The sequence below is a fragment of the Podarcis erhardii genome (genome assembly GCF_964252035.2).
Source record: "Podarcis erhardii genome assembly, chromosome: 10".
NCBI lineage: Eukaryota > Metazoa > Chordata > Lepidosauria > Squamata > Lacertidae > Podarcis > Podarcis erhardii.
The window spans coordinates 33,127,838-33,155,380 of record NC_138500.1 but is presented as its reverse complement, the minus strand read 5'-3'; the positions used below and the strand labels follow the sequence as shown (position 1 = coordinate 33,155,380).

Here is a 27,543-nt window from a genome sequence, read left to right as displayed (position 1 = left end):
CGGCGTTTCATTGGCTGAGAGGAACCGAAGTGTTTGGCCAAGATGGCGGCGCTGGGTTCGCCTCTTCGCACTTTCCGCGGTCTGCTGCGCGAGCTCCGCTATGTGCAAGGCGGCCGCTCCTACCGGGAGACGGAGGCTTACCAATATCTGAAGGAAGCCTTCCGCGTCCACCGGGTACGTTGGTGAGGAGGAGTCGGCACGGCTGTGGGGTCGCTGCGTTAACAGAATGTGTGTCCCGTAATGTCGTTTATAATGTCGACCTTCTAGGTGACGGTAATGCACGCTGCGCGCGGCTGCCGTGGATAACTATAGCGTCTAGCCTCTTCATAAAATTATAAGAGTGCATTTCGCGCCTCAGGGTCTCCGCTATCCTCTCCCTGCGATTTTATGGGTCCAGTTCAAGTTGTTAGATCCAGTACACTGCACCCAAACTGCTTTGGTTTATATACCAACCCTCTTTTTGCTGTCTGCTCCCAGCTTTTATCAGCTAAGAAAATCATCTTGATATAAAGCAATTTGAGCGAATGAGACCAATAGGGGGTCCAGTAGGAAAGAAGGCTGTCTCTGTACATGGTGTAGAGGGAAGTGAGGGGCATATGGGGCTTGTCAACCTGGTAAGGGGGGCCCATCTAGAAGGAAAACACTGATCCTAAACCTCAGCCACTTTGCAACTATAAACATTCGTGAGAAAGGCTTTGGGAGTAAACCCTGAGGAAAAATCAGTACCAACTGCCTTGTGGGACATCTTCAGGAGAAGAAAAGGCTAAGAAGTAAACCCTACCTACACCAATCTGGAGTGGAGTCCCTAAGATGGCTGGATGGTGCCTTGTACGCCTTCTGCCAGCAACTCCTGTAGCCAAGCTGGTGCCAAACATATTGCTCTGCTTTTATTTAAGACTACATAAGCGAGGCCGAGAGGCGGGTCTTGTCTGGTCAGCCCAGGACTTACGTACACACTGCTCAGGCTTGTGCCCCGGAAAGGTCACTTTGGTGCTACTAACATAGTGGTACCCCTAGAGGCACACTCCAGTGTCTCTAGAGCAGAGGTTTTCAACCTTTTTGAGTCCATGGCTCCCTTGACCAACTACAGGAATGGCACTCCTATGGGGCTCGGGAGCCCAGTTATGTCACCCCTTGCCTGCAGAGCTGAAAGCCTTTCACGCTTTTTCGAACAGCCTCTCTTGTGGAGTGTTCTCTCAGCCTCCTGTCCTCTCCCCTCTCCTTGGGAGTCCTCTGGGCAGCCACTGCTGCTGTCCCTGGTCTCTTGAGCTGCTCCCCCTTGCTCCAAAGAGAGGTACCTCCTCAAACTGCTCCACAGGGGCATGGGACTTATCTGTTCATTCCCAACAGCAAGGGCTGGCTGGGCTCCCTCAACTGCTTGCTTGCTTACTCCAAGGCCACATCAGCTCCTGGCAACCAGCACCCCCTGGCCAGCCCAAGGCACCATTCGCCTGTGGAGCTTGTAGCCAGGGCTGCAACAAACAGCTGTGCAAGCTTTTGGGAGGCAGAGATGCAAGAGGGCATCAGAGGAGGGAGAGAAGAAAAGAGAGACAGAGGCCAGTCTTGCCCGTGACACCCCTGAACATCATTCAAGGCACCCCAGGATGCCACGGCACACTGGTTGAAAACCACTGCTCTAGAGATAGACAGATGCCAACAATTGTCTATGACTAAGTGTATTAACTGCAATTTCTGAACTTTTTTCAAAAGCAACTCCATATAGATTACTGTTAAATACAGTGACATCTGGAGGTTACTAGAGATGTGTTAGGCCATCTCTTTCTGGGTAGAGTCATAGCTAGCATAAAACTGATATGCTTGTTTAGCTTGGCCATAATAATCTGATCAAATTAAAATGTATGTAGATCTAGCAAATTCCACAGCTTGATGGGATTCTAATAAGAATGCATAGATATATATTTATTAAGTTCTTATGTTCACCTACCTTTCTGTCTGCAGGTAACCAGTGAAAAATTATGCAGGGCCCAGCATGACCTACATTTTCAGGCTGCCACTTATCTCTGTCTTCTGCGTAGTGTCCGAGAACACTTAGCATTGCATAAGGAATATCATGGCAAAGGAGAGCGGTCAACAGAGGAAGCAGCTGGTCTTGTAGGCCTTAAACTGCCACAACAGCCTGGAGGGAAAGGATGGGAGCCGTGAATATAACAAGATTTGTTCTTACTTCCTGAGAATGCTATATTGAGTTTTATTTTTGAAGAGACACATTTGTTCAAATAAAAATGCTTGTATGAAATATAGGACTCTTAACCAGAAATTTGCAGTGCCCTTAAATGTGTTAAAGTACAGTCAACTCTTCTGATACATATATTTTGTTGCTTATTCCATCTTCCCTTTCAGCCTGCCTGCACTGCCATAACAAAGTGTTAACTATACAGACTGCAAAGTACGTATGATGAAGACTCAGCTGTTTTCCCAACCAGGATTTTCTTTGATCCGTTGAGTTAAGAAATACTAATTTGGGGTGCAATCCTTTCCACACTTACCTGATAGTAAGCCCCAGTAAACACAGAACTTACTTCAAAGTAAACATGCACTGTAAATGTGCAGTCAAAGCTACCTTTGAAATTGATAATTTAAATAGTTTAAATGTCAACCACCTTGCAACTAGCCAATTCAAAATCAACAGTTAAAAACTAACATGATATGATATGATATGATATGATATGATATGATATGATATGATAAAGCATCAGTTATAAAAACTACAAACTTACTATTGATTACTTTTAGAAAGTCTGTAAATTGTATCCGCTAAAAAGATGGCCGTTAGTGCCAGGCAGGCCTCCCTAGAGAGGACATTTTATAGATAAGGTGCCATGCCCAACTGGATCCTTTTTCCTGTCACCACTTGCCAATCCTTTGAAGATGGAGGGGCACAGCAAGATTGCTTAGATGGTTATTCATGAGCTACTGATCTCTGTCTAGGAGACACTATTGGAAGGTACTGGATACCATGAGGATCATTTAAGCATCCAGTATTCTGGATTTAGCAGAACCCCTAGCTATGAAGCTAATCACACAAACAACACTGTTCAGGACCATTCTGTAACTGGCCTGCTCCTTCCATGATCAGAAAAGCTACCTTCTAACAGTACATCTGACTTGTCTGGATTGATCTTTGGTTTATTGGCCTTGCACATCCATTACAGTTTGCAACCACTGATTCAGCACTCCCATTATTTAACCTTAATGTAACAAAAAAAAGAGAACTTCTGTGATTGCAACTGGAATCTCCAGCTGAACAGATTTGATTGTACATGTTAAGAAATGATTTTTAAAAAGACTTTTCCAGCAATGCTGTGTTGTTTGATGTTGCATTTCCCCCTATTTATTACATTATTATGTTTCATTTCACATTTTTGTAAGTTGCTCTCTGAAAGTATCCTAAAATGTAGGTATAAATATATTAAATAAATAAACATAAATGTATAGGAAACTAGATGGATCCTAAAGTATAAATACAATAATGTCCATGAGTAGTCTCCCAGGACCACCTTCTGGAAATGGCTGTCTAGGTCAGGACTGAAACCACTAAAATAACAGTCCCAACCCATACAACCTATTCAGAAGATACTGTCAATGATATCAAAAGCTTTCTAGATATGCTGAACAGCGTAGGCCACAATGCATTTCCCTCTCCTGGTATAGCCCATCCATCTGGGCAACCAAATGAGTTTTTGTATTGAAGCTTAATTAAAATAGTGGTTCTTGAATGTAATTCATTCCAGGAGTCTGTTCGACTCCCAAAACCGTTTGAAAACCAAGGCACTGCTTCCAATTGGCTTTAGGAGCTTTCTGCACTCAATTGGAAGCCGTGGAAGCCGCTTTGGATGTTTGGCTTCTGAAAAACGTTAGCAAACTGGAACATTTCAGAGGTTGCAGTGTTTCAGAGCTGATTTGTTTGGCAACTAAGCCATTCAGGAACCAAAGTACCACTGTAGATCCAGAAGGGTGGATGGATTTGTATGGCAATCACTCAAAGACCATGCATTGTTTTCAGGGGGGGGGGGTATGTCAAAAGAAGTCGTCTTTAGAGGTCTCACAATTGCCTCTTTCAACACTACTAATAGTCAAGGTGCATAATGTGCAAGGCAGTTGGCTACGCTCTGCCAAGCACCTTGCCCATCCCCAGGCTGCAGCAAAGTGAAATTCATCCATCAAAGTAAGAATGGATGGTTCACTTGAATATATCCATAAATTGAAAATAGGAGCTGATCTATATACTAGATGCACCCATATATTGAACTGCACAACTAGTACCATGTAATATGCAACTGGTGATGAATCTAAACTTCTTATTTATTTTTATTCCATCTATCTTTCAAGAAGCTTAGAGTGGCCTACAGTTTCAGACTATAGCCCTGTGCAGGATATGCTCAAAGACAGTAACAGGCGCAGGGTTAGTGGGAATTTAAAACTGGGACTTCTTGGCTTATGTCAAGTGATGTACATCCTCTAGCCACCCTATTCAAAAACGATGCAGCTATTATCACCTCTAAACTGTGGCCAGTCGTTTGGCTACGAAAAGGACTTTTTGAAGTTTCAAGAGGTGGAGAGGAAGGTGAGCTTCCTCCAAGTCTGTGGCCAAAGAAGTCGTTTTCTCTTTAAGAACATCTGCTAGGCCGCTGACGCCCGTCTGATTCAAAGGACAAAACGTCACAGAAAGAGGCTACGGGTGTCGCCTCCAATCAGCTCAAGCGGCGACCCGAAGGCGAGACGGCAGGAGCGAAAACGCCTGACGTCGCAGGCTCGACGAGCGCCTGGTTTAGCCAATCAGAGCGATACAAATAGTCGGGGAAGGCGGGAGCGCGCGCGCGCGCGCAAGGATGTCCGTTACTGCCAGGCTGCGCGCGCGCGCCTAGCGAGGCAGGCGAGAGAGGAGTGAGCGCGCGGGGGGGACTGGCGGCCCTCAGATACCGACGAGCACGAGGCGGTTACCCGCTCCCCTTTCCCGTAAGAAGAGGCGACGCTTCGGCTGCGCCGGCCTGGGAGGAGAAGAGCGTGCGAGAGAGAAGCGGTGCGCTTGAGCTCGCCCCTGGGCGAAGCGACCGCGGCGTCGGCTTCGACATCTTCTAGGCCGCTGTGGGCGGGGCTTATTCGGACTCGGCCGGCCCTGCCGGGTCCCGCGCGCTTTCAGGATGTCGGCACAGGCCCAAATGCGCGCGATGCTGGACCAGCTTATGGGCACCTCCCGGGACGGTAAGAATGATTGCCTGCCGGTCAGGCTCGGAGAGGGCGGGGGCGCGTCCCCCTCGGTCGCGGGGAAAGAGAGCAGAAGGAGCAGGAAAGGCCTACTGCGATGATTGGCAGGTCCTGCGCCGCGGATCCTTTCTCCTCCCCTTCATGGGCGGGGCTTAAAGCAGGGTGAGAGGCCCCGCTCGGGAGCCGCCACTACGATTGTAAGAGGGACGTGTGTATGCCGATGCGGATGTGCAGGGAGCGGGAGAGGGATGCATCCTACTGCGAAAAAGGGCGCCTCTTTGGTCTGCAACGCACGCAGGGGCAACGTTGGCAGTGAAGTACTCAAAAGCATATGGGCTGCACTAGTTAATTATTAAATTCCCCGTGCCACTCTTCATTTTGGCTCATCAGTGAAACAGCAGTTCACCTTACTCTGACCCGGGTAGGTTGAGCATCAGGTCATTTCGGTCACTGTAGCTGTCATATATGTTTTGCCTACTGGAGATCTGACCCAAACCAGCATTTCAAGTCAATCCTGTATAACTAACAATGCAGAGAAGCATTTTTAAATAGAAATTTTAGGCATTGTCTGGCTCTGTTAAAAATTCTGCATTTATGTATTTTATTATATATTGTATTTATATCCCACCTTTCCTTCCAAGGAGCTTGAGGTACCATACATGGTTCCCACCACCCTTTCCATTCATACAACAGCCCTGTGAGGTAGGTTAGTCTTTGAAACAGTGGCTGACTCAAGGTAACCAAGTGAGCATTGTGGCTGAGTCAGGATTTGAACCCTGGTCTCTCAGGTCCTAGTCCAACTCTATCCACAACACCACACTGGCTCTCCTAGGGAGTTTGTTTGTTTCTAGCTTTTTCCTTTTAATTTCACTTTGAAAATCAATGGTACCTGAAATAAAACACCTTAGAAGTACATTCTTTGAAAAGGGGCTGTTGTGACCACATGTCTCATAGTAAAAGCAGCAGCAGGAGTAAGCAAATATTCTAGTGGCCTGTTCATAGATTTGAATAGAATTCAAAGCATTCATCCATTAGTGAGTTAATATTAGTCCTTACTGAAAAAGTTATTATTCCAGGCACACAATAGGTTATTGAGGAAGGGAAAATATTGAGCAGTGAATGTATTGCTATATTAAAAGTAGATATTGATACATATTCAGTCTTTTAAAGCTACTTTAATAAAGTGATTCAACAACTTGCATAGGCAGTTTGCTCAATCTAGGATTCTATGAGCCTTTCTTACCGTTTCATCTAAATCAGCTATAATGTGTTTTGTCCTTGGGGAAATTATGATGAGCTTCTTCTGGCAGCCTTTTAAAGTATGTATGTCCATATGAGCCCCTATCCACTTCAGTATCATTGGAATAGCATCACATTACAGTACACCCCACCATATATGGGCATGGTGGGAAGGCTTTTGTGAGAAGTTAGTTTGTAAGAGCATCCCTACCAGTTTCAGAGTTGGCACACCAAGCAAGTCTTGGGCAAGAAGCAAGGCTGAGAGCTTTATTAATTTTTCAAATTTATATTTTTATAGCTTGGTTGCTTTTCCTATGCTTTTTCAATTTTTTTGTTTTGTTTGTTTAATGGAAAGCTGAGCTGTAAGCATTGTACAACTTAAGAACGATAATACAACAGAAATCCAATAAAACAGTACTAACAAAATATTAAAAATATAAAAACAAGAATTCAGGAATTCACACAAATAAAATACAGGGTCTGAGATCATGGGCCAGGAAATGTCTGGGCAATGACATATGTTTTAACAAGTCGCCTGAAGCAATTGATTGTTGCTTCATGTATGGCAGAAGGCAGGTCATCCCATTGTACACTGACAATAACAATGTCACTAAACTGTGGACTTGGAGTTGGGATGCTAAGTGTGGAAATGAATATTTATGCTCTACACAAAAGTTCAGAGGTGGTTTCTTTTAGACTAAAATAAATTATGTTGTTACACTGTTGCTTGATAAGGTGAGAGAACTTTCTCATTTAAAACCTATGTGTTTTACTTTTTGTCTCTTTCAGAGCAGGGGATTTGTTCTTGGTCAACTTTCACACATGCTGGCTGTGTTTTTTATGCAGAAACTTTTTAAGGGCAATGGATGCTGTTGAAGAGCTCTTACCATCAAAAAGTTCTTCCCAGTGCTTAGTCAGAATCTTCTTTCTTTTAACTTGAATCGATTGCCTTGGGTCCTAGCCTCCAGGGCAGGAGAAAAAAAGCTTGCTCCCTCTTCCATGTGACAGCCCTTTAGATATTTGACGATGACTATTAAATCTCCTCTGTCGACTCTTTACCAGGCTAAACATACCCTACTCCTTCAGCAGTTCCTCATAATGCTTGGTTTCCAGATCCTTTATCATCTTGGTCGCCCTCCTCTACACACGTTGCAGCTTGTCAGTGTCCTTAAATTGTGGTGCCCAGAACTGGACACAGTACTCCAGATGTGGTCTGATTAAGGCAGAACAGAGCAATACTGTGACTTCCTTTGATTGGGACACTAGATTTCTGTTGATGCAGCCTAGAATAGCATTAGGTTTTTGTTGTTGCATCACATGGTTGACTCAAGTTAGCCCCTAGATCCTTTTCACAAGTGTTACTGGCAAGCCAGTTGTCCCCTATATTATATTATATTGGTGCTGCTGGTTCTTCCTACCTTATTAAAATTCTTTTGTTTGTTTTGACCCAGTTCTCCAACCTGTTAGGGTCTTTTTGAATCCCGATTCTGTCTTAGGCGTCATTAGCTACCCCTCCCAATTTGATGTCATCTGCAAATTTTATGAGCCTCCTCTCAATTAATTAATTCAAGTCATTTATAAAGATGTACAACAACGGGCCCAGGATAGAACCCTGCAGCACCCCACTTGCCACTTTTTCCCAGCATGATGAGGTACTCTTCATGAGCACTCTTTTGGTTCAGTCAACCCATTACAAATCCACCTAACAGTAACTTCATCCAGCCCACATTTTACCAGCTTCTCTGCAAGAATATCATGGGGTGCTTTGGCAAAAAGCCTGAAATCAAGATAACACTATGTCCACAGCGTTCTCCTGATCCACCAAGCTTGTAACGCCATCAAGAAAGAAAATGGGACTTGTCTGGCATGACTTATTTTTGAGAAACCCTTAGTAATCATAGCATCCTTTTCTAAGTGGTCACAGCCTGACTGTTTAATTGTCTGTTCCAGAACCTTTCCTGGTGTTGTTGTCAAACTCACTGATCATTAGTTACCTGGGTCTTTTTTCTCCTTTTTAAGATGGGTACAACATTTGCCCGCCTCCAGTGTTCAGGGACCTCGCCTTCTTTCAAAAAGTTCACAAAGATGATAGATAGAGGCTCTGTGATTACACCCACAAGCTCCTTTAGTACCCTTGGGTGCCGTTTGCCAGGCCCTGGAGATTTGAATTCATTTTAAAGTATCTAGGTGTTCCCTTACCACTTTTTTCCTATCTTGGGCAGCAGCTTCCTCCTTACATCATTAATTCTGGTATCACCAGGTTGGGCACTGCTTTCCTCTTGGGTGAAGACAGGCAAAGTAGAAGTTGAACAGTTCTGCCTTTTTCTTTGGCTTCTCCATGCAGAGAACCTACTACTTGCTTATTCTTTCTCTTGTTTCAAACACAACCAAAGAATCATTATTATTATTAACCTTTCTTGCAAGCCTGAGCTCATTCTGAGCTTTGGCCTCCTGACCTTTTCACTGCAGATTTTGTCTACTAATGTATACCCTTTCTTCATTGTACATTTTCAGAAGGTTCATCCATGAAGGAAAAATTGGCACATTAAATGCAGAATGAAATTTTGAATGGTGGCCATCAGGGTAAAACTCTTGGTGAACTGCTTAATTGCCATTCTGCATATTTGCTGCATAGTATTTTGAAGTTGCTTTGTTAAGCTACATTTTAAAGTAATTGTCTCCTTCTATGGAGATGCTTATAACACTGTATCTACAGAATCCCAATAGTTACAATGCAGCACAGTAATACCTCCGCGAACGTCCGCCTTGTCTAGCGTCCATTCCGGCGAATGTCCGTTGCAAACCCGGAAATACCGGAATGGGTTACTTCTGGGTTTGCCGCTCGCGCATGCGCAGAAGCGCAAACCATTCCGTGCGCATGCACAGACGCGGCGCTTTGCCCTGCGACCTTTTTTGTTAGTGGCTGGGGCTCCGGAATGGATCCCGGTCGCAAAACAAGGTACAGCTGTACCGATTAAACTTGTTCATGAACTCTGAACTGTCTGTTTATTGCATTGTTTTATCAACTTGTAACTGATTAGCATCCTATATAGGATCCCTTAAATGGAAGGGATTCCACTAATATTAGTATTGTATTTCTAGAAATAGGAATGGAGGAGGAAAAGTTATTGGTCAGTCTGAAAATAGTAATTATCAAAAAGTTGAGATGATTAAAAAATAATTGTGGATATCCTCTTAAGGTCATACTTGTTCAGATATTGAATATCCATAATAATACTGAATAGTTTAAAATGTAATCTGAAGAAGAAAATACACAAGGCATATTTAAAATGACTGTGTAACTTAGATATATTTACTATGGCCTAACCTGATTTAATCCTTACATTGGTTATACTTAGAGTTGTATTGAAATGAAATCTGGTTTTTGCTTTTGGTATATGATGGCCCCCACTGAGTTAAGATCTGGTGGATTATGAATAATTTAATTTTTAGAGGGAGCTGAGTTTTAATATCCACGAAAGGTGTAATTTGTATATGTAACAGTTATCCTCACAGGCTTTTCCTAAATGAGATGTCATATAATTAATTGCTTCCATCTCTACCAAGTAGTATATGGAAATATGGTTTGGGCCAGAGACCTTGGGGGAAAAAGGAAGCTGCTGTTTCTAAAGATGAACTCAGGGTTTTGTGATCACATACATTAATTGCTACAATTGCAAGAATAAACCTCTTCATGAGAACGTTGTAACATATAGCAGTAGATTAGTAGAAGATTATTCCTTTTCACTCCAAAATTACTAGGGGTGCCGGAGTACAGCAATCAGATTTTATCTAAAATTCTATTTTAAATAGCTGAGCAACATTCTGATTTTAGTTTGTTTAAAATTTGGCAAGTCTGTCATTAAAGAGTTTACTCATATGTAATGATTTGCATTTTGATATAAGTTGCAGTAATGGGAAAAACTAGACTTTCTTATAGAAGCAGTTATATTTACAAGCAAGTCTGGAAAAAATACTTCAAATTCTAGGCATCAGAATCAGTGTTTTTGAGCCAACATCATATTATTTGCTTTCTGTGCAGTCTGGAGGAAAGAGGAGGGAATAAACAAAACATAGACACCTAGGAGTTAAAATATTTTCCAGTCATAGTTTATAGGAGGCTATTTTTCACTAAACTCCCCTAACAGGCTGACACATTGCTACCAGGCACAAAATTATTCAGGTTTCCCACCATTCTTTACATTCAACATGTATTTCTAGATGCTGTAATGAAAATGCTGGCAGAGTTTATTATATACAAACTGAACAATCTGGCCCCTTGTTTTATTTATAAAGGTTCAATGTATCTATGCCTGCCTACTTCATTCTGCAAGGGAGTGTCAGAAAGGCCCCGCATTCGCCGAGCCGTGAGTTATTGCTAACTTTTCAGATGTGTTAATTAATGTGGAACGACGACTTGTGTCTTTAAAAAGAGAAAGAGGGGAAAACATATCAGTTCCTCAAATCTTTTGCAGTAGCAGGCATGACTTAAAGACAGCTCTAAATTTTCATTAGTATAAAATGGTTAAATTTATAGACTTAGCTTCTGAAAACCTATTGTTGAACTACTATGAAGCCATTCTAGTTTGTGAATTACTAATCTAATTATCCTCTTGATTTCTGCAACAAATGTTTAAGTGGAATAGAGCCCATATGAAAATGCTACATTTGAGTTCTGCATAGGGCAGATAGCTAAAACTGGAAAAACATAATGGAATTATTAAGTCTAGAATTTTGAGTGTAGAACCACTGCACAGATGCACTTAAAGTTGCCTATTTCAAGTTGATTGAAATAGGATAGTGATTACATTTATAATAGCAAGCTTCTCTGTCCTCTGAGGTGAATGAGGTTGGGATGAAGTTGCAAACATACCATTTTCCCAGCAGCTCTCCTCTGCTTCAGTAATTCACCAGTAGGTTTTCATTATACATAATTATAATTTAAGGGGTAAACTAAAAACAAACAAACACTTGAATAACTTGAGTTGTATAACTGCTGCTGCATCTTTAAACTGGAAATACCTTTTGCGGGGACCTCATATTCAGATCTGAAATAGTAACTATTCCACTGTCCCTTTTCTTGAAGGAAAATAAATCAGTAGCCAGGTGTTGAGTTTTCCATTTAGACCTAATATTTCCAACCTTGTTCACAGATGTGATTGATTAGAGTTGCAATTGGACTTCAGTGTGTGGTAAGCAGGCTGATGTGTTTGTGTTTATAGAACTCTGTTTGTCATTAATGTAGATGCAGTGTGTTCAGCTTATGGGGTTTTAGCTGTCTTAAAATAATGCTGCTAGGGAGAATTTTATTTTTTCCAGTGTTCTAGGTTTATAAAAACTCTTCAGTATGTTTGAACCTGCCAAAGTAGGTTGCTGTGAATGATGTCTTGAAGAAATGTCTGCTGGCAACCAGTAGACACTCAATAAATGTATTGTAAATGCTTGTAAGGCTGTTCATACTAATGCCAAGTGCTGTCCACATGAGCAGGAATAAAAATCTGTTGCATATGTACTTGTATTTTTGAGGCAGTTCTCATTCCATATAGTCCTGTTTTTAGCTTTCTTGCATTATTTGAGTATTGTGTGGTACATAAAATAATTACCACATGTAATTACCAAGGTTAAAATAGTATCAGTTCTTCAGATTCTAATTTTGTGTGTGTGTGAAATGAAGAACAAAAGTGAAACTACACTGGTTTTGGAACATTATGTGTCTAATCAGAAATGTCTGTTTATGTGTTACAGGGGATACTACCCGCCAGCGAATCAAATTCAGTGATGACAGAGTGTGCAAAAGTCATCTTCTCAACTGCTGCCCTCATGATGTCCTCTCTGGAACAGTGCGTATTTTATTTTATTTTATACTTTGGAGATACATTTTCCGTTGCTGCAAAAATAGCATTAAGTATTAACCATACAGTGGTGCCTCGCAAGACGAAAAGAATCCGTTCCGCGATTCTCTTCGTCTAGCGGTTTTTTCGTCTTGCAAAGCAAGCCCATTGACGGCTTAGCGGATTAGCGCTATTAGTGGCTTAGCGGATCAGCTGATAAGCGGCTTAGCGGCTTAGAAAAAGGGGGGGGAGGGGAAAAAATCCGCAGGAACTCGCAAGACATTTTCGTCTTGCGAAGCAAGCCCATAGGGAAATTTGTTTTGCGAAGCGCCTCCAAAACGGAAAACCCTTTCGTCTAGCGGGTTTTCCGTCTTGCGAGGCGTTCGTCTTGCGGGGCACAACTGTACAGGTTTTAGCAATTTCATGTCCTAGTTTGTCTGAAAATATGTAGAGGTGTCAGACCAGTTTATGACATTTCTTGTTACTGATGTACACACACATTTACATAAATTATGAGAATGATTAATTAAGATGTTGTAGAAATGAAATCCCTATTGATGATTATGTCTTTTGAAATGATTGCAGCAGAAACTAGTACAGTGTTGAATTTTCAATCAAAATATGTTATAAAACTGGAGGCAGAGCAAAATAACATCACATCACCTCCCCACCCCAACCCCTGCAGAACTGTTCTCATGATGGTAAAATATTTTGATCTGCCACCTCCTCTGGAATAGTAATTGATATGCTAGACCCAATTTATTTGCTTTCCTACAGAACCTCTGCTTTCTTATCTTGCTGTAATGAATTATTCGTGTTGCTAGTTTGCCATGTTAAGTCACCTTTCCACTGTATTTGTAAAATACGAGTTTTACCATCTCTTTCCAGTTTCTGTCTAGATTTCCAAATATATTTTCCCTGTCAACAAGAAATGAATGCACTTTGTAATCATGCTTATGTTTAATTTTATCAGTTGGAAGTAGAATCATGATGTTGAATGAATCAAAGCAGCTTTTAATTATGAACCCTCTTAGGCATTGGTGCTTATACTCATTTGATCTTTCCTTACTCTGAATGAAAGAATTTTGCATGAGTGCCTAAATTGGAGGTGTCTGACTTTGTATTCTCGGAGCCTGCGTTGTTTTCCAGACAGTAATCTAGGGAAATGCTTTGCGGATTGTTGGGTCCTGTAGCAACATTGGTAGCATCTAACAATAGGGATTTCAGTTATGAAGCATGATTGGTCAGGCATAGCAAGAGCATTCACATTAAAATGTATATTGTCTTAAAACATTTTTCTTTTTGCCCGTGGTATCACTTGTAAGAAACATTTACCTGGGGCCAGATAAAATTACTTTAGCAACTAGATCCAGTCTGCAGACTACCACTTGGGCATCCCTGAACTAAATTAAGACCAATGCAAACCTAATTCCAAATTTCTCAGTTCATTCTGAATCCTTGAGCTACAGGAAATATACATGCAGCACAAATTCTTTTTTGTTGCTGTTCTTCATCTTGAAAGGTGGACACAATGAATATTCTTTGTTAAGCAGGGGTTCAAATAAAGCTTCCTTAAAAAAGAAAAATTCATAATATAGCTGAGTGATGTTATAGAACTCCTAAGAGGATGGAAAGAACAAATACTAATCATGGAGTTGGAAGAGACCCCAAGGGTCACCTAGTCCAATCCCCAGCAATATAGGATATTTGATGCAAGCTGTTAGAAATCTGTTAGAAACTTAGTTGCAAATTTAAGGTAGTGTCTCTTAAGCACTAGTTCCTTCATTGCTGCTTTATCAGGAGCTAAATCGTAATTTCAGTTTGATAGCTGCTTAGATAAAAAGATAAAAAATCAAGAATCTAGATTTGTCAGTGTGAATGTGCTTCTATCTTGATAATGAAATATTCACTTCTAAGCTACATTTTCCCACTGCCCTCATCACACACAAATTGATATTTAACATTGAGTTGCCAGTGATCTTTTAGGAACATTTTTACTTTATAGCATACTTTAGACTGCAGATCTGGGGCATAATTGAGTCTCTCATCCTAGAATTCACTGCACATAAAAACCTATATGTGTAGGAGAAAGGTTCTAGTATAGCCTGACTTGCTGCCTTTTTATGTAGGGGACATTTTTTCATTGTGAGGGTGGATCTTAGAAAATATAATAAGGTGACTGTTAGGACCACAGAGTGGGATGGGGACACAAGAAAAAAGGGTAAGAGAGGAAGAAAAATGAAGAAAAACCAGAGGAACTTGCTTCTCTCACCACACAGTAAGTAGCCCAGTTGAGAAGGGGAAAGAGAGTATTCCTGTTTGTTTGTTTGTTTGTTTGTTTGTTTGTTTTTATTTTGAAGATTTTTAACCCACTGTTCATTAAAGATAATTCCAGAGTAGGATTTTCAAACTACTGAATGCTGCCTCAGATGCTTTAGTGGTCAGCCAAGCTCTGTTTGTTAAAAGGTCTCCCCCCCCCCATGTTTGTCTAAAGGCCAAAATAGGTATGGTTTGTTAAAACATTAGTTGCCTTAGATAGGCAGACCTTCAGGGTCCCAACAACCTCCCAGCATCCCAAGTTCTGTGGCAAGTACTGTACTCCACAAGGCAAACAAGAAAAGCAAATCTGATGGCATAGGAGCAAATGGTGTTTGAGTAAGGAAAAGAGTGACATTGAACTTTTATTTACACTTCAAAGATTTTATCATTTTATATCCTTCATTATCAGATAATCTAGGAGCAACATATATTTCTCCTGTGGTCCTTCCCCATTTCCTCCCACCTATGTTGTAGGCTTTTCTGTCTAGCGGTATTAAAGTAAGGGTACCCTACATACAGCATGTCATTTCAACCAGAGAACTACAAATGTTTCAGTTGACTTCAGAACAGCTGAAAATCTGTAGTTGCCCCAGTACTATCCCTCCCACAGCTTGGAGAAAGGGCAAGATCTTACGTCCGACATAATGCTGGCTTTTAAAGGCTCAAAGTGCCTCAAAAGCACTGCATGATATCAGGGACAAAACACCATCACCCAAACAATTCAGTGAGGCAGGTGGGGGCTTATCCTTGTTGTACTGTGCTTTGGAAGCATTTGCAGTGTCTGACTTCAGGGACAATCTCCTCTCAAACTTGCAGGAGAGGGCTCCATTCAGTGGGATAATTTGTAGACCTTCCCACCCCATATTAATCACCTTACCTACAATAATTGCCCTTCTAATGCTGGCCTTGGATTTACAGAACTGAAAGTTCTGGTCACATACAGGACTTTTAATATTTCTTCTTATAGTGACAGTCTCCATGCATCCTGGAAAACACCCCATGTGACACAAGGGGCTGCTGCTAGATGGTAAAATTGATTTCTTTCTGTCCCCCATGCATACATCATAGTACCTTATGCTTAGGCTTATATGGATCCAAACCTGATGGTACCTTGGTTTAAAACAGTCTGGTTTAAGAATGATTTGGTTTACAAACTCTGCAAAACCGGAAATAGTGTCTTGGTTTGAGAACTTTACCTCGGTCTAAGAACAGAATCCGAATGGTGGAAGGGCAGCGGGAGGCCTCGTTAGGGAAAGCGCGCCTTGGTTTAAGAACAGTTTTGGTTTAAGAATGGATTTCCAGAACAGATTAAGTTCGTAAACCGAGGTACCACTGTATTTAATTTTTCAAAAGTGAACTTAAGCCAAACAAATTCAATAATGTCAGAACTGGTAGCAATATCTATTAGTCTGAATTGAACAAAATTGAAATGTTTGTTGCAGCTGAGCAGAATCAAACTACGTAGTGCAGTGTTTTGACTCCAGTTCCCAAAACCCTAAAGAAAATCCATGACAATTAAACAGTCCTAAATGTTTGCTGTGTAGACTCAGCCTATGTGTTCTAGCCCCCTCTTTAAGGTTTTTATATTAATATACTGTAACTGAAACTGAATATCAAGTACTGTCTAGTTATGGCTGCAGAGCTGAAATACTATATAAGTCATTGCATAGGAAAAAGAAAGGTAGATTTTAAGGGCTATACTGGTAGCTAAACTTCCATTGTTGGAAAAATAGGAATGTTTCTAAAGATAATGGATGATGGTCAACATAAGTCACATTCAGTACACCAACTGAAATCACTATGAAAATAGCTTTAAACTGCTGCTGGCTTTAGTTTTTGAAATTGGATTGTTTTATTGTTATTTTTTAATTGCATTGTGGTTTTAATTAGAATTTGTAACGTCCTGCCATCAAATTAAGCAAGAGGCATTATCACAAGGAGACATTCCAGCAAAGCAAAGTAGTTGAGAAAGGGGCACAGCAGGGTCATATGTGGTGTAGCCTAGGGAGAGCCCTGGAGGGGCATATTTGTACACATCACCCAGCCTGAGGTTTTCCACACCAGGCATACACACACCTTTTGTCTCTTAATTTGCATCTGCTAATTTATCAGGAAAAAATATACAAGGATAGGTGGGGAAATGTACTTAGGATTTTCTACTTTTAAAATATAATTAGAAATGCTGCTAAGACTGCAGAGCTGTTTGGGTGAGGTTCAAACAAATACCTTTTGCTCTAGTTTTTGAGTATGGTTATACTGAGGTTCATTGATGCTTCAGTGCAGACTGGATTCGATCACTTATAACAAATCTGGCATGCTAATTATTTCAAATATTGTATTGTTTTTAAAGCTTGCACAAACACTGTTTGCTTCACAATATTGAAGTAGAATATGGTTTTAACTCACTATGTATCCAGTGTTTCTGTGTAAAATTTTGCATTTATTTTCAGAGGATGGACCTTGGAGAATGTCTGAAGGTGCATGACTTGGCATTAAGAGCCGATTATGAAATTGCATCCAAAGAACAAGACTTTTTCTTTGAGCTTGACGTATGTTTTATTTTGAAGCTATTTCTATCTAATAAAAGCTAGAGAAGGGAGAATGGGGAAGGAATGAGACAAGTGCACAGTGCAGTTGCGTTTTTAAAAACTTTTAATTCTATAAAGAATCCTAGTAACTAAGTGGCAGCTTTTGCAGAATTATTTGACCAGTACATGAAGTGTTGTGAAATGTTTATAGTTCCATATCCTCAATACGGAATTCATAACATTTGACAGTTATTAAGAGTGGGAGGGGTCGTTGCTATTCCTCACCCTCCACCTCCAAACTGTCTCTCTCACAATAGCATTTGCCTTTGTACCTTTGACACACACTAGGAGTACACAACCCTTTTTTAAATGAAGACATGGTAGGTGTCATTTCTTCACTCCACATCCCACAGTACCAATAGCTCCATTTCCTGCAGTACCAATAGCGTGTAAGAAGAAGCTTTATTCTTGTAACATTTGTGCAGTGGGAAGCTAGGGTATTACTCCTTGTTATGTGAATTCCATATACATATTACTTTCTCACTTTAACAACTCTCTTTGCCAGTTCAAATACAGTTGCAGATGTGTTTCAATCCAATATGATTGTACCATCTAATTTTACCTTTTGAAATGGCCCACTATGTAATCTGAAAGGGAATGATAAGAGTGTTAAAGATTTAGTGTACTTGTTGCTTGTTGCATTGAAATCAATGCATTTAAATGTGGTCTGGGTTGCATTTGCTTTAAAATCTCCCAGGAAGTCTAGAGGGTGAGTTATGCAAATAATAAACTTTAGAACTTGAATGAAATACAAAAACCCAAGCACATTTTAAGGTTGAACCAGCAGTCAGTGTAGCAATGCTAGCCTTATTTTTAAAAAATGCTTATTTCTGGCAGTGATATTCCTTTGATTGATGCCTTAGATTGGGTTTTTTTTTAATGTATTAGGCAATGGATCATCTACAGTCATTCATTGCTGATTGTGATCGAAGAACTGAAGTGGCAAAGAAAAGACTGGCTGAAACCCAAGAAGAAATCAGTGCTGAAGTTGCAGCCAAAGTAAGCATTTAAGACTCCCACGCTACAAGTCACTCCATAATTATTCTAGCTTGATTTGTTAAACCATTATTTCTACAGTAACTCTTTAATGTGCAAAAAAATCACGGTAATCACCCTACCAGTCTCCTTAAATCATTTTAGCAATGCTCTGAGGTTATTAAAAGTCCATTTAGCTGTTGACAGGGCCATGCAGAGAGTTTGTGATTGAGCACAGGTTTTAGTTTAAGCTTCTCTGAGTTGGAGTCAATTCTCTGGGCTCTCCTGATTTTAGCATTTTATGTTTTCTCCTATGTATTGCAAGCTTTCTTGAATTGAACTGAAATGAATTCAGAGGTTTTGAAAGAAAGTTCAGGGAACTCAAAATGCAAGAGCAGACTTTGAGAACCTTTTTTCCTGCTTGTAAGAATTAGGAATTCAGTGGCTCTTCTCTTAACTGAAAAAAGATCTGCCTTAGAGGACAAGAGAATATTTTTCTTTTGTTCAAATAATACCCACTCCTATGCCATAGTCATCTTAATTATTGAGGGAGTTACATATATCTAACTTTGGTACAAGGAAGGAACATTAGGTGGTTTTTGGTATTGGGAAGGAACTTAGGCAGTTGTCTCGTGCTGACAAAGACCACTGGACCATCTAGCTAAGTATCATTTACACTATCAGTGGCTCTCCATGATTTCAGACAAGGTTTTCTCCTAATTCCACCTAGAGATGCTGGGGACTGAACCTTTTGCATGCAAAGCAGTTGTTCTGACATTGAGATAGGGCCCTTCCCCATTTTATACTTGTGTAAACGTCAGTGGGTTTTTGTTGTGTTTTACTGGGAAAATACCATGGACTAATAAATTACAGTGAATGTAATGCATACTGAAGTTTTGGGCTACCATTCTTCATTTTTTAAGTGTAGTTAAACCTTTTATCTCATAATGATCTTTCTAAAAGTTATATGGCTCAAGAAATGAGAGACCAGCAGCCCATTTTTGTTCATAGATAACTTAGCTGGGTTTTCCTAAATCTTGGGTGGGGGAGGTGGGCAGGGACCAGAAAAATGCCAGAACCTGCCCAGTGAGGACTGATTATGTGCTTTGGCCACAGAATGCTGATTTATTGTTGCTGTGTGTGTAAAACCAGGGTATGAGGGGGTATGGAGAGTCCTGGAAGAGAGCATGATTGGCTAGCCAGCTGGAATCCTTAACAGAAGTGCTCCATACTGTCACATTTTGTTGTAGGTCCTACTTGTGGGTTTATATTACAATGATTTTTTGTGCATTATTGAATTCTTGTAAGTCTTACATTTTCTCCCATCTTAAAGGCTGAAAGAGTCCATGAATTGAATGAGGAAATTGGAAAGCTGCTTGCAAAGGTGGAACAACTTGGAGCTGATGGAAATGTGGAAGAATCTCAGAAAGTAATGGATGAAGTGGAGAAAGCAAGGGCAAAGAAAAGAGAAGCAGAGGTAATCTGAAATTGCATTCTTTAGTGGTTCAATTTAGTACAGTATTTGAAAATCATGGTTAAAACACTGGTCCCAAGCTTTCAGTCTATATTGTTTATCAATAAGTTAATTCACAAAATTAGCATATAGAGAAGTCTTAGATGGTTACAACTTCATCTGTTGTCCCAAAATGTCAAATAAATCTATATATGAATTTAAGAGTTGGGATTTTATTTCTAGTTGATTTCCCTTATTATTATGTACTGCAGAAGGAGAAAATAGCATGAGGGGACTCATGCAATTTCTTTCCTTCTGCGATGCTGGGTACCTCCAGTTACCACCCAGTTTCCCTTCTAACCTTTTTCTCCAGACACCTACTTATTCCCACTGTCTGTTTCCCCCCCTCTCTTCCTGTGCCAATTTTAGATAGTAATCTCCTTATGGTAGGAAAGCACCATGTGCCTAAATTGTGCTATATAAAGTTGTTGTTATTATATTGGCTGGCTTCTAAGCTGCGTTTGTGAACTCCCAGTCCTGGCTTATGTATAGAAACAAATGTAATTTCATCAGCAGTGTCAGTTCATCGTTTTCCAGCTTTTTAACTGGAAATGCTTATAATTACATTCTATTTATGTCTTTTTCTCCTCCTGCCCCCATGCTCATACCAAGCAGTTTCTTTAATCTGTTTTAAAATCAAAGTTTATTTCTCCATTATTGTTTCGCTTACAGACAATACACCTATTCTACACTGGCAGTTCCTTCAAGTTTTTCTGCCCTTCCCTTCCCTACATCAGGGGGTATCACACTGGGCAGATAATCAGCAAGTTATTCTGATCTTGGCAAACCAAACACTCATTCTAATTTTGAACCCAATGACCCCATGGTAACAGGCCTCGAGGCAAACAGAGCTGCTGAGAAAGGATGTGTGTTTGCAAAGAAAAGCTTAAAAGTAGCTAAGAACACATAAGAGGGCCAACCCTCCTACCAAAAAAAGCCCTGACCCACTGAGATTTTGTCAGTGGTCTTTGGCAGCCAAACAATGCTGTGTATTAGTTGGAAATTGAAAAACTGGTAAGAGGCAAATTATTTATTAATTTATTTATAAAAAAATAATGTATATTCCACCCTTCCAATGTCTCCTAGGGCAGCAAATGACACAAATGATGAAACAATTAAAACATCTTTTTAAAAAAATTCCAATGCAGATGCACAGTTGGCCTGTTTGAGCCTTTTGCAATTTATAGTACAGTGAAGTCGGGAACGGCTGGAACCCTATACAGAAGCACTAAGAGAGGAGGATACATTGCCACATTTTGTGCAAGTCTAACTTGTTAGAAATAATGGCTATTGTTGCCTCTGCCATTTGGCATCAGTTTTATCCAGGAAGTGTGCAGCAGCCAGGTGAATAACCAGCAAAGTTTTTGTTTGTGCACATGAATATGCTCTGTAAAAGGGTGGAACTCTTTAAATCTGAAGCTGCAGGCTTGAAACTGTAGGTTGGGAAATTTTAAAAAATGAAAAATAAAATTTATATTAATGAAAGTTTAAGCTGGAGCTTGTGCATAGTACTGTCCTAATTCATCACCTGTCCTTTATTAAGGAATGGAAATGCTGGCTTTCTAGCTAGAGAAGGCACATTATATACTTACCAAGAATATGTTTTATTCATGCATTTGAGATAAATATTGTGATGTCTTTGCAGGAAGTGTACAGGAATTCCATGCCTGCTTCCAGCTTTCAGCAACAGAAGCTTCGAGTTTGTGAAGTATGCTCAGCATATCTTGGTCTACATGATAATGACAGGCGGCTTGCTGATCACTTCGGAGGAAAATTGCACTTGGGCTTTATTGAAATAAGAGAGAAGCTTGAAGAACTCAGGGTAAATAAATACTACATAAGTACATTAATTTTAATGGATCTATTCTGAATATGATTTAGTTGGATATCATATCATGCTTAATATGGGTTTGCATAACTCCAGGTGCTCTTAAGTAGGTGATGCAACTAATAAATTTATGAAATAATCATAGGATTGTACAGTTGGAAGGAACCCCAAGGGTCATTGGTTCCAACTCCCTGTGATTCAGTGTTCAGCTAGGTGCATTTTGCAACAGGAAATTTCATTAGCACAAGCAGTTTCTGAGCTCGGTGCAGTACTGCGCCTAAGATTTCAGATTACACTGCTACTCTCTGAAGACTGGAGAAGAGACCCTCTTAAGAATATTAGGGGGGTGGGCAGGGGAAGGACTTGACCATGTGAAAAGTGAACATAGTATTTTAGCTGCAGTTTATTCATTTTCAGCTTTGTATTCTTGTTATAAAAAAGCGTGTCTGGATATTCTGTTGTTTCGCTCATAACCTAGGTTTAAGGTGCCATTTCGTTCTTGGCTTTCATATCTCAGTGTCTAACACTGTACATGAGAAATGGCCTTCCAACCTCTGCTTAAAGATCTCCAAGGAAGGAGATTCCACCATCTTCCCCAGGGAGTCCATTCCACTGCCAAACATCTCTTAACCATCAGAAGGTTCTTGATACTTACTTGAAATCTATTTTCCTGTAACTTGAATCCATTGGTTCGAGCCCCAGCCTCTGGAGCAGGAAGAAATAAGCTTGTGACTAGTGATGTTAAAATTCTTGAGAATAATCTTTTGGAGAATATCCTCAAGAACATTCTCAATTAATGAGAATATTAGAGAATTTTCATTTAAAATAGGAGAATATTCATTTTAATGCATAGAAAATGATATAATTAGTTAATATACATGTCTGTTCATGGGTAAACTTGTTCAGATGGCAACCAAAAACTGTACAGATATTTTATTCAATGTGGCAATGCAGTGAATTCACATTCTTTGATTGGTTCGCACCAAACTTGAAATTGATTGTATAGGCCTCGGTACTTTAAGTGTATAAAGCATTAAAGCTACTTTCTGTAAAAAAAAATTACACTGTATGGCCAAGGGTATAGAATTGCTAAGAATAAGGTCACACAAAAATAGGGGGGGGGGAGGCTATTACATATAGTTGAAATACATACAAATTCAAATGTTCATCAAATTAAATGAATAGCATTTTTAATACTAAAAAAAATGTTTTCTGTAGCTCACATTTCAGAATTGCCAGTGGGGAATAACACAATGCCCAGTAATGTAACTGTATCAAAAAAAATAATTATTCATTACTTACACTGGCAATATCATAGCTTGACTTATTAATTACTAGATTTTTTAAAATGTGGGCTGTAAAACTGCTTTTTACATTAGAATTTACAGTTTGTGGAGAATATTCTCTGGAGAATTTTCTAGCAGAGAATATTCTAACCTCACATCACTACTTGTGACAGCCCTTTAAATATTTGAAGATGGTTATCATATCTACTCTCACTCTCCTCTTTACCAGGCTAAACATATTCAACTTCCCCAACTGTTTCTTTTAAGGCTTGGTTTCCAGACCCTTTATCATCTTGGTTGCCCTCCTCTGCACACATTCTAGCTTGTCAATATCCTTCTTAAATTGTGTGTCCAGAACTGGACACATTACTCTTAAGTGCTGTCTGAACAAGGCAGAAATAGTGATACTATTATTTCTCTTGATCTCAGAACATTATACTACAGCAGCCTGATGCAGCTTGAATATCATTAGCTTTTCTTTGCTGCAGCATTGCACTGTTGACTCAAGTTAAGCTTGTGGTCTACTATAACCTCTCACAATAAATGCAGTGCACAGAGCTTCTGGATCAAAAATTTTAAATATTGGTCTACACAGAAAAAGAGAACTCAACATTAAGCAAAATAATTTAAATATTTGTAAGTGTTCACTAACTGATTAAAATATCTTTGGGTGATTATTGTATCTTTCTTTCACCTTCATTTGAGCTTTCCTGGTATATTGACAAGAGAAATAGATGTGCCTATCAGTCTCTCCAACTTTGTCTTTGTTTTTCAGAGAATTGTGGCTGATAAGCAAGAGAAACGAAACCAAGAACGTCTAAAGCGTAGGGAAGAAAGAGAGAAGGAAGAAAGGGAAAAGCTAAGGAGGTAAAAATCTGCTCTTGTTAACCAGCTGTTTTGTTTTGATAAAATTCAGAATAGTTTTATACTTTTAAATATTTTTGTGCTACTGATTTTGAAAGACATTGAGAGAGTTTTTTGCTCTCAGTGGTGTTACAAAATTTCTGAAAAAGTATACAAAATAGAAAGTGGTCTCATAACTACAAACCTGGGGGGGGGGACTGAAAGCCAAATGGAACAGCTAAGCATCATACTGGTGCTTGAAAAATTGAAATTCTTGCAGCCTGTTTCAACATTTGACTTTCACAGGGATAACAAAAGTCTAGCTGCAATATTTCCCTTAGACAAAGATTTATTCATTTAAACATTAACCTTCTTTTTAATAAATACTTTTATTGCTGTTTAATTTCAGTTAACAAAACATACCCACAAAGGGAATACAGAGTTTAATAGTTGTTCAAGAAGCATTAATTTTCATATGTTCCCCATAGATTTCATATTTATAGCAAATAATTGATTTTAAAAGCTTATATACTTGGAAAGGCAACAATTTTAGTTTTCATTAACAATGAAAAATAGCTGGTACATGCATCTTTTTGGCATTGGAGCTGGCGTTGACCTGGATTTCGTATTGCTGCTGAGCATTAGCTGTGCACTTGCATGCAAAATGCATCACTTCAATGATACTCACTTCCAAATAGTATACTTTGTATTTTGACTTCACAACATAAAAATTTACCTGTATTTTGCATTTTTTCAGATCTCGATCTCATAGCAAGAACCCTAAAAGGTAGGTTATAATTTCTTTTTCTTGTAAATTTTCACAAACAGAACCATTAATAAATAATAATATAATCTCTCTGGAGATTACAAACACATTCCTAATTCCCTGCACAAAAATGAAGTTTCAGTTGTTGACTCCAGCAGATACATTCACAATCTCAAGTGATTCATCCCCCAACTACGGAGAAATCTCACTGGATCTTCTTTTGTATATAGTGCCGTTCCGCTTCATTAGTTGCTGGGAAATTAGCATCTTTGGTCCTGCTTATTAATGTGTAAATTGGTGCTAGAAATCTCAGTTGATCCTCTTTAGTTAACCAAAGATTATGTAGGTCTTCTGTAGAATTGGAATTTCATGAGTCGCTTCAGATGTTACTGGATTCACTGTGGCTGTGGGCCATATTGTTATTAGCTATTGAACAATCATTCGAGGCTTAAGATACAGGGTGAGAGATTGAATTGGCTCCTTTTTCAAGCCAATGGAAATGTTTATTTAAACTGATCATATATTTTATATATATATATATATATATATATATATATATATATATATATATATCTCACTATATATATACTGCTTGTTTGTAAAGGAGGGTAAAAACCTCTGAAGTTTACAGTGATATTTTTTTAAAAAACTATTAAAGTTATCTATTAAAAACAGTTAAACAGGAACTGGGAGGAACTAAAAAGATTAAAACCAGCACTTGATAAGAAGAAATAAAACATATGTAACTTCTGTATGTCTGGATAGGCTTGCCTAAACAAATATTTTATAAGCAGGCATCAAAAGGAATATAGAGAAGGCACCTGCCTGTTGTCAAGAAGCAGGGAGTTTGTTGCCTTTGTTTTTGGTATTTTAGGTCCAGAAGTTCCAGATTCCTGCATGACATGTCCTAGCATTGATATAGAGTGCTTCTGCCTTGCTGCCGTCACACAACGTAGGTAGTTATTCTTAGCAGTATTTCAGAACAGCTACAAGGCTTTTCATCTGCTTCAAAGAGTTCTGCTAAACTCCTAAACTTGCAAACTCCTGTGCAGTACAATAAGAGAGTGGTGACCCTGTAGGTTCTGGTAATGTATTTGCTGGTGGTTCTTGCTCATCAACTATAAATCTCTTTTCAGGTCAAGATCCCGAGATCGCCGTAGACATCGATCTCGTTCTTCCTCACGTGACCGAAAGAAAAGAACTCGCTCCAGATCCCGTGAGAAGCGTCACCGTCACAGGTCTCGTTCCACCAGTCGCAGCAGGAGCCGCAGCCACCAGAGAAGCAGGCATAGCTCCCGGGACAGGAGCAGAGAACGCAGTTCTAAAAAAAGGTAACATTTAGGTCAGCCAGAGGAGCAGTTAATGTCCTCAATTTTACTAGTTTATGTGCAAAAAAGTTGGTAGAAACATTATTCTGTCTTTGATGGTAGTTAGTTTATTCTTAAATGAGGTACAAGTCCTTTGTCATGGGCACTAGTTTGATAATTTGTATTTTTAATGGTTGGATTATTGTGTTTATGTTTGCATTTATATTTGTAAACTGCTTTGAGAAACTTTTGTGATGGGGGGAAGTTGTATTTAATTTGTTAAAATAACAGTGTTTCTGCCCTTCTTTCCAGGACCTACCACCAGGATATCAGTCATTTCCACATGCTTATGTGTAGAGCTCATTTTTGTAATATCTAGATAGTGCCACCACTTGAACTTTATTCAAATGCTTTCTCAAAAGCATCTTTTCATTTGAAACCTTTGACTTTACTGCTTTGTTTCTTTTACTGTCAGAGTTTAGACTGTATGCTCCTTGGACAGATATTGTCTCTAAGTTCAAGTTGTTTTTTAATAACCATAGGTCAACATAATGTAAGATAAAAGAACTTGCAGTAGTACAGATCACCTTAGTTTGTAGCTGTTGGAAGCACATATGTTGCTGGAATTATATAGAAATAATCTGTTGGCACTGGATGCTTGGAACCTGTACCCTTCTACCAATGTGCAAGCTCTTATCGTCCTAACAAGTCAAGTGATGAGAACATTGGCCTGGCTTGCACATAATGGTAAATCATGGTTTAAACCATGACTTGTTTGATCATTCAAACTGCCCAGCATCTTAACTATGGTTTGTTTAGTTGCAGTGTTTCTCAGACTTGGATCTCCAGCTGTTGCTGGACTACAACTCCCATGATCCCTAGATAGCAGGGATCATGGGAGTTGTAGTTCAACAACAACTAGAGACCCAAGTTTGTGAAACAAGCTGGCATTGTTTTATCTTCTCTGGGACAATTTGTGGTGAACCTGTTCATTAAATTATGGCTTAAACCTTTATTTAGCATTACTTGTGAACTAGCCCGTGGCTTGACTTATCCAAGAAATGCTTTTGCTCTAATTGCAGCATAGTTATATCAGTTGACCAGTAATAATATTGACTTTGATTACATGAAAATTGACTAGCAGCAACAGTTTGTTTCTTCCTCTTAACTTTAGAATTATGAATGGAAGGAGAAGGCAGTGGATTCCAGATGTAGCAAGTGATCCTAGTTTGACCCCATAACATTTTTTGCTATGCCTTTTTAAGCTCTGTTAAGCAGTTTCTTGCTGTGCCCTTTTATGTTCTGTTCAGCCAGTCTTTTTCATATTAATAAAGAAAATTAAAAACCAAATGAAGTAATGTCGGTTTTCAAATGCATTGTATTTTCTTTCCAGATCCTCAAAAGAAAGAGCTTCCAGAGATCAAGAACGATCAAGAGACCGTAACAGAACATCACATGACAAAGAAAGGAGCCCCAGAGAAAAGTCACCTAGAGACCGAGATTGCAAAGACAGGAAGCGTTCCTATGAAAGTGCTAATGGCAGATCAGAAGACAGGAGAAGCTCAGAAGAGCGTGAAGCAGGAGAAATATAATTGGCTGTACATTCACTTGATCCTTTAGCTTCCTATGGAGTTGCATACTGTGGTTTAGTTTACAGTTATTCAAAGGGACACCAGTGAGCAGTTCCACACACTGATCCAACTAGGGTAGATGTACAGTGTATAAAAATGGTTATAATGAAGTCTGAATTGACCCCTTTGAGTTGATGACAGCTAAAGCAGTGTCCTTTTTTTCTCTTTTCCAATAAACTTGTAAAACATTA

General features: G+C 39.6%; 1 protein-coding gene and 1 long non-coding RNA gene across 5 annotated transcripts; one reads left to right on the top strand and one right to left on the bottom strand.

Annotated features, from left to right (window-relative positions):
- The first annotated feature begins 4 nt into the window (after positions 1-4).
- On the top strand, positions 5-27,543 carry LOC309351172 (putative RNA-binding protein Luc7-like 2). Of its 4 annotated transcripts, none has more exons than XM_081878555.1 (11): positions 5-174; positions 1,960-2,107; positions 12,211-12,305; positions 17,066-17,164; positions 18,092-18,202; positions 19,512-19,655; positions 21,337-21,513; positions 23,581-23,672; positions 24,406-24,435; positions 25,551-25,745; positions 27,115-27,543. In XM_081878555.1, exons 1-11 carry the CDS (start codon positions 43-45, stop codon positions 27,311-27,313), a joined length of 1,422 nt encoding a protein of 473 aa, XP_081734681.1. In that variant the 5' UTR covers positions 5-42; the 3' UTR covers positions 27,314-27,543. The 4 variants fall into 4 exon arrangements, with proteins under 4 accessions (XP_081734681.1, XP_081734678.1, XP_081734679.1 ...); XM_081878553.1 differs by lacking the exons at positions 5-174; positions 1,960-2,107 and adding exons at positions 5,091-5,223; positions 10,762-10,832; XM_081878552.1 differs by lacking the exons at positions 5-174; positions 1,960-2,107 and adding an exon at positions 4,892-5,223.
- On the bottom strand, positions 1,946-4,723 carry LOC309351174. The gene is made up of 2 exons (XR_014160733.1): positions 4,518-4,723; positions 1,946-2,137 (listed from the first exon to the last, which is right to left on the bottom strand). It is a non-coding gene; the product is annotated as an uncharacterized lncRNA (long non-coding RNA).